Here is a 14,989-nt window from a genome sequence, read left to right as displayed (position 1 = left end):
TCCTGGTATTTTACTATACGGACACGTTTGGAAGTTGAATTTTTGGTTGCTCAGTTCTTTTCTCTTGGCAGCTCTGATGTTATACTGCTGTGGAGTTACAAGTTGACCTTCGCGTTGAGAACTAAAGCCTGAAAATAATCTAAATCATTAAACCCGACAAGTTCTACCTTTGTTTAGGTGAAGAATGAAGTTTTCCATGGAATAACAGCTTCATTTTTCTTGGCGTTCTTCAAGGCTGGTTTGAGGGGAGATATATTGAGATCACATTGTCTGTCAGGCGCAGAGTCGAGACTAAAATGATACAGAGCTGTGGGAAGAGATAAAGATATCGTTATTTTAATCTACTATTTTTTGAGGACACTTTAGTGGAGTTTCAGCTTGTTACACCTCATACACTTTCCAAAGGGTCGTAACACCATTCATAGTTCTTTTCTCTTTAACTTCTTGCTATAATACAGTTCCTGGATTACTGTATATAATAGGGGAGAGTAGTAAATACACGGAGAGATATAAAAAAATATGTTAATATAAAAATCCAGGTTTTATTTTTAAATCTGGAGAAGCATCCTTGGCTTTGAGTTTGATTGAGCTGACTCACACCACAACCTGGCACATGGTGCTGCCATCAGAGACCTGGACAGGCTGGAGGGTTGGGCGGGAAAATGTAATGAAATAGAACAAGGGCAAGTGTAGAGTCTTGAATCTGGGCAGAACAACCCCAGGTTCAGTGTAAGTTGGGGAATGACCTATTAGAGAGCAGCGTAGGGGAAAGGGACCTGGGGGTCCTGGGGACAGCAGGGTGACCATGAGCCAGCGCTGGGCCCTTGTGGCCAGGAAGCCAATGGTACCTGGGGTGGGTTAGAAGGGGGTGGTCAGTAGGTCCGAGAGGTTCTCCTGCCCCTCTGCTCTGCCCTGGGGAGACCACACCTGGAATCTTGTGTCCAGCTGTGGCCCCTCAGTTCCAGCAGGACAGGGAACTGCTGGAGAGAGTCCAGCGCAGCCACCAAGATGCTGAAGGGAGTGGAGCAGGTCCCTTCCAACCCCCGACATTCTGGGATTTTGTGATACTGTGATTTATTTGCTATCATTTTATTTGAAATCCCCGATTTGCGCAAGTTAGAATTAAAAATCACAAGGGATATTTGATTGTTTCAAAGATTTGAATCCTGGAGATGACAAAGCCACCCTTGAAGTACACACGTTTGAAATTCCTCCCATTCTACCGGCTGACAGGGTCGGGCACTCGCCGACAGGATTTATCGTTCCAGGGTCGGGAGAATCACATTCCATATTCAAACATGCAAAGAGAAGCCACTTTGCATTAGGAAACGCTGACACTTCTCCCATGTTAAAACCGTCCCCTCTTGTTGCAAGATCAAGCGGTATTTCTAAAAGCGGGGTGGTCACCCCAACGCGCGGCCCTCAAAACCATTCACGTGTGCCGGCAAACGGTTCGTTAGGCCTCATGCCCGTGCGATGCTCATTACAAACAATCTTTGACATTTTGGGCAATAAATGCAGCCGCCGCGGGCCTGAAAGGGAAAAATGGTGTTTGTTCGAAGCCCACGTTGGAGACCCAGCCCCAAATCGCTTTGCGCGGCGTCGCGGAATCTGCAGTTTGGAGATGTTTAGAAGGCTGCACCGGTGCTGGAGCGGGATCTTTGCAGAGTAAACATATTAAATAGCATTTTCAAATTTCCTTTTGCTTAAAGCGAAGCGTTTTTCCTCTCCCAGTGCTGTTAGGAGTTTGGAACATGGATAAATTGAGGGAATAGAGTGACTGTCAGCAAGTTTGCTGGTGACACCAAGCTGGGAGGAGTGGTGACACGCCAGAGGCTGTGCTGCCATCAGAGACCTGGACAGGCTGGAGAGTTGGGCGGGAAAATGTAATGAAATAGAACAAGGGCAAGTGATAGGACAAGGCGTAATGGGTACAAACTGGAACACAGGAGGTTCCACTTAAATTTGAGAAGCAACTCGTTCCTGGTGAGGGTGGCAGAGCCTGGCCCAGGCTGCCCAGGGGGTTGTGGAGTCTCCTTCTGTGCAGACATTCCAACCCGCCTGGACACCTTCCTGTGTAACCTCATCTGGGTGTTCCTGCTCCATGGGGGGATTGCACTGCATGAGCTTGCCAGGGCCCTTCAACCCCTGACATGACACCCTTGGTACCCCCCAAGTGCATTTACTATAGTGCATTTACTAATGCTGCGAAATTGCTTCTATATAAATCTATATAAATCTTCTATATGAATCTATATACGTAAATCAGCGAAGTTTTTTGGGGGAAAAAAGGGTCTGTAGTTTGTTCAAACCAATTTAATTAGAAGGAACATGCAGACAACATAGATTTTGATTTCCTTTGCAGCCCACCTTCCCAGCCTTCCTCACATCTGTGAACCTTTAAAATATTCAGTACCAAGGAAAAAAAACACCCAGAGAGCAGCACTTGACATATATTGATACATCAAATATTTATAGGATGGATATTTATAGCGCTTGACATTTTATATATAGACGTGCAAAGCTATTTCCAGTCTTAAGGTGTTACAACTGTATTTTTTAGGGTGTTTTGTTGCCCTTGTTGTGTCTTAAAAACCGCATCATTTCTGCTAAATAATTAGGCAAATTATTCGCTTTAATGGTGTCCTTAGGAAATATACAGGACACACTTTACCCCATTATAGGAAAGGTGTTGGCAAGTGCGTTATAATAATACATTGATTTTATATGATACTCAACACTCAGGTGTATATTGAATATAAACTATAAAAGAGTATCAAGCTGCCTAGAAAATTGCCAGAAATGGGGTAAAAAGAGCAACTAGTTGTGGAGGGATCAGGGTTCTGGAGCGGGCACGTCAGACAAAATAACGGGCAGGAATCTGTGAATTACAAGTCTATAAATTAATCACAGGCCCGTGGTGACATGGGAATAAACCACCCTAATGAAGATTGAGGAGTTTGTGATTGTGCCAGAGCTCTGCGAAATTATGCGGTTTATAAACGACGTGGATACCGGGGGGTTGTATAAATTACAGTGAGTCCAGTCCCCCTCCTGTCGGGAACGTCGCCAATCCAAACGCCGCATGCAACGAAACCTTTTGGATAGGAAATTAGGCAGCCAAGTTAATCAGGACAGCTCATCAGTTTGAATTTGCACGCGTTGGGTTTGATGGGAACGGGACCAGGAGCTTCTGGGGATGGTAAATTATTAAGAATATGATAAACGGGGATCAATCCAAGAGGGGAATGGAGAAGTTGAGGCACAGGAGCAGCGCTGGAGGGGCCCAAATGCTTCTGTAAGTTCAGCTAATTTAGCTGAAAAGCAGAAAAAAATGCAAAAAATCAAGAAAATGCTGACTTAAAAACTTTGCTGTCTTGCTTTGATCTGCTTGGTTTTGTGCACAATATACAGATTTTAAACTACACTAAGTTTTTCTCCAAAGCGCTTCCGCTCATTGGGCGCGATCCAAGAGGTGACGAGCTCGAGGAGTCTTTATTCCTTCCCAAAGTTGGAGACTATTGTCAATAAGGCCAAAAATCAAGAGTTTTAAGATGATAAAATGCAAACCTCGAAGACGACAATTTTATCTATATGTCTGCCATGCTGTTCTTATGGGTTTGGTTGCTTACACCACATGTTCACATGTTGCAAATTCTTTACATTCTCCAGCTGCAATGAGACTTTATGGTTTGATGTGCAAAAAACCCACAGTGATATATTGAGTATTATATAACAGAAACTGCTCTAAGTCATTAAATTCTTGAAACTGGACAAGAAAAATAAGTGATAAGTTGTGGCTGATGGGTAAAAATTCATCTATTCTGGAACTATAGATATTAAAAATCAAGATGATTGTTCCCCCTAAAATGTGACGAAATGTCTGTAGGTTCTCATGTTTCTCAGCAAAACGCATGGGGGGCTCATTAGAAATATGTTAGTAACAGTTTTCCTCCAATTGCTAATTTCCATCACCCTCGTATTACGATAATTCCGAAATGAAATTAAATTAGCATATCATATAGCAGCCTGCGAAACTGTGAACCCATTAGCGTAATACAAGGCAACAGATAATTGGTGGCTGTGTAAGAATCCATTTGCGGCAAAGATAATTCCATTTATTTCCTCTTCCCATCGCTAGGGACAGATTTCCTGGTTATTGATGATCTGCAAACCCTGTCAAAAGTCCTTGGTTGTGGCAAAATGTGTCTGCTCGAAGTATTTCTCATTGTGGACCATTTATCAGGGGGTTTTCTTGTACCTGGATGTGCCGGAGTCAACGAGAAGTTTTATGGATGCACTTGGCGTCTTCTCCTTTGAAATGAAGGAGTGGACTCACTTAGGGAGAATTATATCTATATTTTGTTAAACATTAATCTTCCATGTCTTCTAAACTGAGCTTTTAATTCTTTCATTTGCCAAAAAAAAAAAGGTTGATGTGTGTTTTCTAGAAAAAACGCTTTTCCTAGTATTTAATCTTTAATAAGCTCAGGGTTGAAGAGAATAATTTGAATTACAAATATGTTTTCTATTTATGTCTAATACTCCTCAGCCTTATCGAAACGATTTACATGCTAAGCCTTAATTTACGCCCTCTCGCTGCCACATTCATTGTTTTGCCCCATCTTTTTGCAGTCCCGCCGTGGTTTTTGGTTCGCCCATCGAATCTTTACGCCTACGAGAGCACGGACATCGAGTTGGAATGCGCCGTGGCGGGGAAGCCGCTTCCTACGGTCGAGTGGATCAAGAACGGCGAAGTCGTCATCCCTAGCGATTATTTTCAGATCGTGGTAATTATCTGCCCTTCACCTATTAGAATGAGTCTTGTTTTGGTTTTAATAGTAGCACTTGGTCACAGTGGGTTAAAAATATACGGGTTATTTGCCAGAATTATCGGTTTTCCAAGAGAACTATTATGGTCCCTACCCCAAAGTAACGTCTTAATCCTCTTGTAGCTGAAATGTCACGAGGCCACAGGATGTGGCTTTGACCAAGACACGGTTTCATTCAGCGCCGTCTCGTTTTTTGTGTTGCTAACAAATAATATTGATCATGATCATGGTGTTTAACTACCAGCCATGAAAAGGATGTTTCAATGTGGTTTTCACACAGGGTGGAGTTATTCTACCGTATACAATAGGAACGGACCCTGCGTGAGGAAGTGGATTCGCCCTTGGGCCATAGGCCCCAAAATAAAATAGATTTAAATCAAATAAAATAATAAAATAAATAAAAAAAAACCCATAAAGACTACAAGATGTCAAGAGACTTCTGATGAAAAGGCCTGTGGTTCGAGGCCTCCAAGGACCAGGACTATGTGACCTGGAGCTGAGATGCCATAGAACGACCCACGTTTCACAGAACAGCTGTTCCGCGACGGTTTTCTAATCCACATTCGCTTTGGCCGGGGTTTGTCTAATTAATTCTCTCCGTTTCCTTGCTTTTTCTTTTCCTTTCTCTCTAGGGTGGCAGCAACTTACGGATTCTGGGCCTGGTAAAGTCAGATGAAGGTTTTTATCAATGCGTAGCTGAAAATGAAGCTGGAAACGCACAGGCCAGCGCACAGCTAATCATCCCGGAGCCGGGTAAGATGCAAAGGGCATGGAGAATTAGAGGTGTAATTAATGCTATTAACATAAAAATCCCAAATGAGCAGCTACTATTCTTTACTCCCTCTTACTTATCCAGCTGGCTGGAGTTAACAGCGTGTTATTCACTGGCAAATCCAAATTCTGGCCTTGTCCTAGAAATTACTCGGAGTAAACCCGCGTGAAAAGCCAAGGGCAACGTCTTACTGTCTACAATGGGTTTAATCCTGCTAAAAATACCAAAAGTTGATCATAAATGAGGGAGGTGATGGAGCAAAGTAGTCGATAAGCAGTAGATAATTCTATATTAACCTGTCGTAGAATATTTGTCTTGGGGAAAGAGGATAAAAGAGAAAGAACCATTTGTCGGTGAGTTATCAAGTGCAGCCAACTGTTGCGTTCAGGTTTGTGTCTACGTGCCGGAAGGATGGATTTTGCTCCAAAATTAATAGGTGTTTGGTTTTACGGCCCGTGCTGTGCAGCGTCGTGGGTGTTTACTGCTGTATGGGGTTTTAAGTAAGAGAAAGATGTCTTCATCTTCAGCTGGACGCTGTGTAAAATAGGGATAAAAGCCTTTCCAAGCCTCTGGGTTGTAAATGATTAATGACCTGTGGGTTACACTTGCTGCTTTGTGTGCATTATGGCGCTAAGATGAGAGCAGGATACGCTGAAGCATTGGTCGGGCTTGATTTGGATTGGGAAGAGCAGAAACTTGGGAGCCCCCAAATAGTCCAACCTGATAGCATGTGCCGTAGAATTTCTTGGAAAAGCTTCCGTGCAATATCAGTTTTAAAGCTTTGCCAAAAATCTGCTCTGCTGGAAATCAAGAAATAAGGATGGATATGGTCCTTTCCATGCAGATACTAAAGGTAAATTGAGATGGGAACAGGGCTGAGCTTTCTCCCTCTGTTCTCTGTTTTGGTTGTGGATTTTGCACATCTTCTAAACTCACCTCCCTCTTCTTCCTTCTGCTTTGGGATTCAGCATCATCTTTATAAGCCTTTTCTCTTGATTTTCTCCCTGTTTCATGGGAGAATGAAACGCCGTGAAACTGTGCAGCTTAGCAGTAGATCTAGGAGGCGGGTAATGAAGGAGAAATGTGACATCTGTAGAGTTGTCGTCATTGTCCTTGTCATTGTCATCATCATTGTCATTGTCATCATCGTCACTATAATTGTCGTCATCACTGTAATTGTCGTCGTCACTGTAATTGTCGTCGTCACTGTAATTGTCATTGTCAACATTGTCATCATTGTCATCATCATTGTAATTGTCATTGTCGTCGTTGTTGTTGTCGTCGTCGTCATTGTCATCATCATCATCGTAACTGTCATCGTCGTCATCGTCATTGTAATTGTCATCGTCAACGTCGTCGTCGTCATTGTCATCGTCGTTATTGTCATTGTTGTCGTCATCATGGTAATTGTTATTGTCATCGTCGTCATTGTCGTCGTCAACATCGTCGTCATCGTTGTCATTGTCATCGTTGTCGTCATCATCATCGTCATCATTGTCATTGTCATCGTCAACATCGTCATCATTGCCATTGTCATCACCATCATTATCATCATCATCGTCATTGTCATCGTCAACATCGTCGTCATTGTCATCGTCATTGTCATCGTCATCATCATTGCCATTGTCATCGCCATCATTATCATCAGTATCATCATCATCGTTGTTGTTGTTGTTGCTGTTATTATTGTTATTAGTAGTAGTAGTATTACTATTATCATTATTACCTTTCTCCTGTTAGCATGACCCTCAGCCTGGGCTCCCTCTGCAGGGCTAATTACCTAAATGAGCCTGGTGATTGGGTTTGGGGATCAAAAAGCAGATATTCAGTCACGTCTTCGCTTTGCTGGCTCTTGCCAGGTGAGTGTTTCCCTCCCCGCGGTCACCGCAGGTGACGATGAGGTTATTTTCCCTTAGTGCGAAACGTGAATTTGAGATGACACTTACAAACAAGATTTCCCCGGCAAAAAAGACCTCAATCTCATATTCATTTCATGCACTGGGATTAGATTTACAACTGGAACCGGGATAACTCAGCGCTGCTCCCGACTTGTCATCGCCGTCAGTAAATTTTCCGCTCCGTATCAGCGTTTATTGTGTGTGGTGTTGGATTAAAATTAAAATAGAAGCAAATGGGAAGAAAAGATCCTAAAGAGCTGCGGGATGCCATTGTAAACTGTCTCCGTTTCCCTTTGTATGTGATGGATTACTTTGTTCCTGGCTATTTAATCAGATCTTCAGACAATGCCGCTGCGGTTCCTCGGAGATGAAGGGAGGGCACAGATGGTGCAGAAGGCAGCTCGAAATACAAATGAAGCGGCGGGGGGAACGTCGGCCCCTCGGCTTCGATTTTGCGTGGCCGCGATCAACATGTGTTTGTATCAGTGCCCAAGGAAGTTTCAATATACTCATTCATATCTATCAGGCCTTTCTGGAGCCTTTAATGTGGAAGGGGCGTAAATGGAGACACGTCAAAGGCTTTTCTAAGCCTCTGGGGTCAAATAAACCCTTTATTTAATTAATAATTATTTTATCCAAATAGTGATTTCTACCCCAAACTCTACATCAGTCACTTTTTATTTATTTTATGGTGCCTAAAACAGATTTTGCTTGTTTTTATTGCAAATAATTTGGGGCATTCAGCGGGCTAAATATGTTGTGTGTGTTCTGCTGGGGAATTCTGGCAGTTTTATTAAGATAAAAAGGTATAATCAGCCTGATTGTTGTTACACGGCCGCGTAGATTTCCACCCACCACTCACCACCTTTAACTGTGGGACCTGAAACAGCCGCACACAAATTGGCATTAAATTCAGTATAAATGGGCTGAGATTGAGACCAAATCTACCCCTTGTCAAGGCTGCGATGTTAAATGAGAATTAGACAATAGCGAAATGAGGAGTGAAAGCCGAAGGGGCCAGGAGCTCGTGCAGATAATCGCTCCCACTTTTAGTGTTCCAGATGTGGCCAGAGAATGCTCCAAACTATGTCGATGTGTGTTGCTTCAGCTCTAAAAACCGAACGAGCTCCCTGAGTAATATAAAATCCCTGGCTTATTTAGCCAAGATTATGACCGGAGAGCGCGGTACTTAAGAGTGCATTACGGACTGGAGTAAAATAAGTGCAACAGGCGCATTAGTCAATAAATCAAAGTACTTTTGTGGATTCCAGCACAGCAGGGAAAAGGCACTTGGCGTTTTTTCATCTCCTTTTCCCCTTCTTTTCCCCTTTACAACATTAATGTTGCTGTCTTAGGAAGAGATCGCTCACCGTTTTATAACAAGGGGAAACACGCAGCTTTAAAGGCTCGTTGTTTCGTTAAAACAACGAACCAAATGAGCCACGTTGAAGGATTTGAGGTCTCAGCATCTCCGGCTTCTCCTCTTTCTACTTCCCAGCTCTGCTAAAGGGCTCCGGAGTTTAGACGCGCTCAGCTGAAGCAAGTACTAGAAATAAAGCCCGCGATACATCCTTGCGGCCTCACGTACTGCAAAATAAATGCCCAGCAGCTGCAAGACAGACTGTCGTGTTTTTATAGCTGTATCAAAGCTGTTATTTGCTCACCTAGAAAATGAAGAGCGAGCGGCGGGGCGGTGAGTGATGGACGCGCGTAACTGGGATCCCGGAGGAAAATCTTCCCATAAAGGACTCGCAGACAGTTATTTGCGTTATGCCGGTGGCTTCTGGCAGATCCATCCCTCAGATAGTCACTGGTTGTTCTATTCTAGCAGCTGGAAGAACAGATAGAGCCCTGAAATAATCAAATTGGGTAGAAGATAGATTAATTATTAGCGATTATTGGAAGAAGGGATCGCGTGTCCAGCCGGGGTGACAAATACATCTCTATGCTAAGAAACTGAGCTAATACTGGCATTAAAACTTCAGATTTTAGGCCGGTTGGAAAGCCAGCCCATGCGCATTAATCTTGCTTATGCTTAGCTTTAAAATTAATCCAAACTAAACCCCATGATTTTGAATATTTTGAATATTCTTAACTGTTGGTAAAGCAGTCACAAAGTAGCAATGGGGAATTTTTGTGTTGAAACAAGAGATTTATATCGTTCTTTTGGTATGCACCACTGTTCCCATTTATTGTGCTGCATAAGCAGTAATAATCATGATAATAAGAAGAATAAATTTGGGGTTTATGCTTCTACGGTGGTCTTTGCCATAATATTGTGACACTTTAGTGGGGATTTATAACAGATGTATGCAAAAATGCAAAATCAGCGGAATATTATTGTAGTTAGACCCACTCCAAGGGAACATGGGAGATTTTTGGAGCTTCCGTCTTTGTTGGTCGTTAAGAACAAGGAATAACAGGGATATTTTAAAACCATGGGGTGCAGGAAGGGGTTACTTGGGTTCCTGAGATCACGTCTGGTTCTGCTTCCCATTGGACATCGCTGGAAACTTTGGGCTGTCGTAGATTCTGGCAGTTTGAGAAGCTTGATTGTCTTAAAATACGGATATAAAAATTGGTGGCTTTGTTCTGTAAGGGCTGTAACGGTTTAAAAATAGTCCTGGCCTAAGTAGGAGGGCGTTCTTGTGGATTTTACAAGTCTGAGGTAGGAAGCACTTGGACCTGGATGGTCTCCATCCCTGCATGATGTGGGAGACATCGCTGCCTTGGCCTCGTGTTTTGGGTTGGGCGTCTCTCTCGAGTTCTGCATTGGGCGCCTCTCTCGGGTTTTGGTTGGGTGTCTCTTTTGGATTTTGATTGGATGTCTCTCTCGGGTTTTGGGTTGAGCGTCTCTCTCGGGTTTTGGGTTGAGCGTCTCTCTCGAGTTTTGGCTTGAGTATCTCTCTTGGATTTTGGCTTGAGCATCTCTCTCTCAGGTTTTGGGTTGAGCATCTCTCTTGAGCTTTGGGTTGAGCGTCTCTCTTGAGTTTTGAGTTGAGTATCTCTCTTGGATTTTGGGTCGAGCATCTTTCTCGGGTTTTGGTTGGGCGTCTCTCTCGGGTTTTGCGTTGGGTGTCTCTCTTGGCACCACTAAAGTGCCCTCAATGAGATGTGTGAACAGGCCCCGCGCGGAGCTCGAGTGGTTTAGGTGCAGGTCTGCACAACCAGGGAGAGAAATCCAGGTGAATCAGGAGCTCTTGGGGGAAACTGAGGCAGCTGGGGACTTCTCATGCCCTCAGCAGTCAACAGCAGAGCTATGGATTAAAATAGATGTAGGATAATTTGAAAAAGACAGAAAAGAGTAATAATATGAGTTTAAGGTAGATAACGGAATATAATTGGTGTCATGACTTCATATGGGAACTCTATGAGTATTTTATTGGCTTTATGGAAATGGTTTTTGGTTTGGTTGGGGCTTTTTGGTGTTTGTTTTGTGTTTGTAGGGTGGTTTTTGGTCTATTTATTTGGTTGGGGTTTTTTTCTACAGATGATAGTAATAAAGTAGCTGATCCTTCAAATGTGGGGAAAAGAAAGGAACCAAATGGAAACTAAGGGAAAATTGACTCCGCCAACACCTGTGGAAGGGGATTTTCTGTCAGGAGAGGTGATGGGATGAGTGTTGGAGATGTTAGGGTCATTCTTGGATGGTCGTGTAGGCTCCGAGCGTTGGCCGTAGGCCGAGATCCTTCTGCCCTTGTTTCTGGGGAAATATCTGTAGGCCGAGTTCCAGTCATTTAGGAGTAAGTTGTAAAATGGCTCCGACTTTCTTCCTTAAACCCCTTCTAAGGAAGAACTTGGGGGAAAAATAAAGACAGACAGACCAGGGCCTGAATTGTTAGTGTGACAAAGTTCTTACCACGGAAGTCCCAGTAACTCACTGAGACGCCGACCGATCGCTATCAAAATTAAAATAAGTCCATTAGAAAGCGTGAGGTGGTTTTGTATGTTCTGTGTCCGGACACCGGCAAGGAATTGAAGTTATTTAAGATTTGTTCACCTCCGTAGGCCTCACATCCTCCTGACCACGTACAACTGGGTGTTCCAGCTTCTGGCCTCGCCAACCATCAAACCCTTAATTTTTAAGTGAACCCCTCTAGTTGTCAGCAATTTTCCCCCTTTTGCAGGTGCTCATTTGTTCCCTAAACATGACAATTTGCCATCCCTGCGTACACATTTGTGTGCAGAAAGGTGATTTTTCAGTGTTGCCAAAGACACGTCTGGGAAAGAATTAACAAGAGGAGTGGCAAACCTGGGATAAAACCCATTTAATTCAGCCTGACTATCCTTGTGGTGGTGTTCACTATAGACTAACTAGTTTTAATATGGATTTATGTAATGAGTCCACAAATTGATTATGCGGCGCGAGCTCGGTTTCGAGTTTAGGAGCAGAAAGTCTCATGTCAAGATCAAAGCAGCGCTTGTGCCTTTTGACACCACCAAGCACAGACTTGGGGGTGAATATAATGATTTTCTTTCCTTTCCCGTCTTTCTTTTAGTTCTGATGTTGCTTCAGACCTTTTAGGACTTCCTCCTGTTTATACATTTATTTATATTGGTGGGATCAGAGAGCGATAAGGGGGAAAAATAATAATTAAGAAGAAAACGCCTTGTGCAAACTCCCAAGGGAGAATCAGCCACGTTTCTTCTAGGAATGCAAATGTCTTATCTGAGCGACAGGGGGAGAATTCTCTATTCTCCTCCATCCCTTCCTTCTCTCCCATTCTCCCCACCGCTATTTAGGAATCATTTCCCACCCCGTGTTTCAACATGAATTATTTAGCTCAAAGAGATTTCTTGGAAGTGGAGGAGGCGAATCCCCGAACCGCGGCCTCGGCGAGATGTGATTGTAATCGGTGTCTGGGGTGGGATGAGGTGGCAGCCCATCATTTCAGGGCTTCGAGCCGTCCGTTGGATACTCAGATTTGTAATTATAATGCGCTTTCCTCCTATTGATATTCAGCAGCGTTCTCGCCTTGCTGTTCCTTGCGGAAGATTAGGCTGGAGGGGGGTGGTTTGGAAGCACCGAGAGCCATTATTTGCTTAGAAAACACCCCGATTCTCTGAGGAATAAAGGGCCAAGGTGAGCAGCCGTCAAAATTTACCATTTACTGTCCTGGGGAGCTGAAATTGGTGCTGTCAAAATTCAACGTGCTGGCCCCTCCGGCAGGAAAGAGCGGAATTTTTCTTGTGTGGAGAGCTGGGACAGCGAGGTGAGGATTATTTAATGGTCCTTTTTGCCTCATCCACATCTGCTTTCAGCTCTAGTTACAGCACCACAAATAGAGATTTGCACAAGTCAACAACTTGGCGCCAACGGAGCGGAGATCGGGATCCGTTTCCATATCTACCGTCAAAGGTTTGAGGGTTCGATGGGGTGGAACGAGCCCTGCAGGGCTGGACGTTGACCAGGACAAGTCTTGTCCATGCGGTGACCAATTTGCAAGCAAGCACTTAAATTTCATGTTTAGGATGTGATCCCTTCAGCCTGTTTAATGTTTTTCTTTCCATTTCATCGCATTATCTTTATTCCCTTGGAAGCATCTCTGTTTCTCATGGGTCTGCTTGCTGCAAATTCTTCAATATAATTCTATTTTCCTCTTGCATGGCGACACTGTCGCCTACCTAATGGGATTTCAGCCTTTAATCCCATGGGAACATCCTAATCCCGCTGTGGATTTTGGGGCTGAAAGGTGTTTTCCTTTAACTTGTAAAGCACCTGCAGGAAAATCAAGTTTGACGTGCAAAACAAAAGACCCTTTTGTAAAGAGAAAGGATGGAAAAGAACCATTTCCATTCCTCTCCTTTGGCCTTAAAATAGATGTATTAATATTTTGTCCTCCTGTGTAGCATCATCTGTTGAGAAAGGAGGGAATACCTTCAAAATCTTATATTTATGGCACAAGCTGTCCAGGGATACCAACAATTCCATTCCAGAAACAGTTGGCAGGATGTTCCCTGCCCAAACTGCGTATCCTTCAGGTACCAACAGCTGTTCACAGTTGCCGTCAGTTAAACATCTTGCGTTGAATACAGCGCCGATTTTGCTAATCTGGCGGCGTGGAGAATTTTGAAGCATCTGTCGCAGCTGTTAACCCTGGGAAGACACAAGAATTGGGGGAAAAAGCTTGAGAATCAGGTGAGGACGGGTGCTTTTTGTAATTACGACGAGAAACAGGACAATTAACGGGGCGGATTGCGCGGGGAGCCTGACCCGGCGTCCCCATTGCCAGCGATGCGAAAACCCATTTTGTCTTTTATGGGGAATAAGCACTGTGGGCCAAAACATTTTCTGGAAAGGCAGATGGAACCTGCTGAATGTAATGGCTTAATTAGAAGGGTGTTTAATTCTATGGGGGTGATTTGCCCTCAGCACCGATGTGTTCGGTAGGTGGGAAGATTCCCTTGTTTTCCCCACAGCCCGTATGTGTAACATGAAGAAGAATCTGTGCTCCGAGTGTGACTATCAAATCTGATCGTTTTTCAAGCCACATTATGCTGTAATAAACCCTTAATTTCTATTATCTGCAAGAGCAATTCGCAAGATAAATGAAACAGTTCCCTCCGGTTGCCATTGGCCAAACCTTGGGATGAAGTTTGGTCGCCAGTTTTGGATCATTGAAGGGACCGGAGAGGAAACCGTGGCAATTATCGGAGGTTCAGAAAGAGGGGAAAGACCAAGACAACGTTGAGGTTTTAGGCACTAAACCGGATGGCGGAGAAGACACAGTTTGCAAACGTAGAAGCAAACCAAAAATAACAACAGGGGATGAAAAATACACCATTTTCTAGGTGTGTTTCATCTGGACCTTCTTAAAAATGAACCATGTATAGCCGGTCTACCAGGAGGAATTATCCCAATTTCTGGCTTGATTTATTCTGCTGGGAAGTCGCTCAAAATTAAAACAATTCTTTTAGATTTCAACTGCTACGTTGCTTATTATATTAATATCTGGCTTACTATATTTTCAAGGCTTTATTATGGAGCTGGCTTTGGGATTTTTATCTTTGTGTGTAATTGCCTCGCACTCATAAAAATGAGCAAAACCAACCCGCCGATACCCCCAAATTAAGGTATTTTTTTCGCGTGTTGAAGGCAGGTTTAATAATGCCAACTCTAAGCCAAGCTTTTTCACAGGAGTTTAAGCCATATAAAAATTAATGTTGCATGGGTAATATGGTATATTTGCAATACTGTAGTTATCTTGTGCCTTTGGGGACTGAAATCGCATTAAGCCTTTGCCTTTGGCTTGCAAGGTCCGGCTTTATGTTGAAACATGTAGATAAACAAGAAAAATACAGTCGGAGTGGTGTCCTCTAAACAGGCTTCGCTTGAGCCAGAGGTTTAGTCGCTTAATCTGATTTTTGGTCTTAATCAGCGCGGGACGGAGGGAAACGAATCGTTTTGTGCCGTGACGGATGTTTGCCCAAAGCAAGGAGCTGCTTTTGTCCTCGGAAAAGCCGAGGAGCGGACGGTGCTCAACCCG

At 43.6% G+C, this 14,989-nt stretch overlaps 1 protein-coding gene across 13 annotated transcripts in view; it reads left to right on the top strand.

The window, feature by feature from the left end:
- LOC102097274 (netrin receptor DCC) overlaps positions 1 to 14,989 on the top strand; it is a 412,480-nt gene that overhangs the window by 267,173 nt on the left and 130,318 nt on the right. For all 13 annotated transcript variants that reach the window (XM_065044619.1, XM_065044617.1, XM_065044616.1 and 10 more), the window contains 2 exons: positions 4,636 to 4,790; positions 5,465 to 5,585. In XM_065044619.1, the coding sequence (XP_064900691.1) occupies positions 4,636 to 4,790; positions 5,465 to 5,585 (276 nt within the window). The remainder of the gene's footprint in view (positions 1 to 4,635; positions 4,791 to 5,464; positions 5,586 to 14,989) is intronic.

Source organism: Columba livia, chromosome W (assembly GCF_036013475.1).
Source record: "Columba livia isolate bColLiv1 breed racing homer chromosome W, bColLiv1.pat.W.v2, whole genome shotgun sequence".
Taxonomy (NCBI): Eukaryota; Metazoa; Chordata; class Aves; order Columbiformes; family Columbidae; genus Columba; species Columba livia.
The sequence above is the reverse complement of the archived record's forward strand: the minus strand, read 5'-3'. Positions and strand labels throughout refer to the sequence as shown.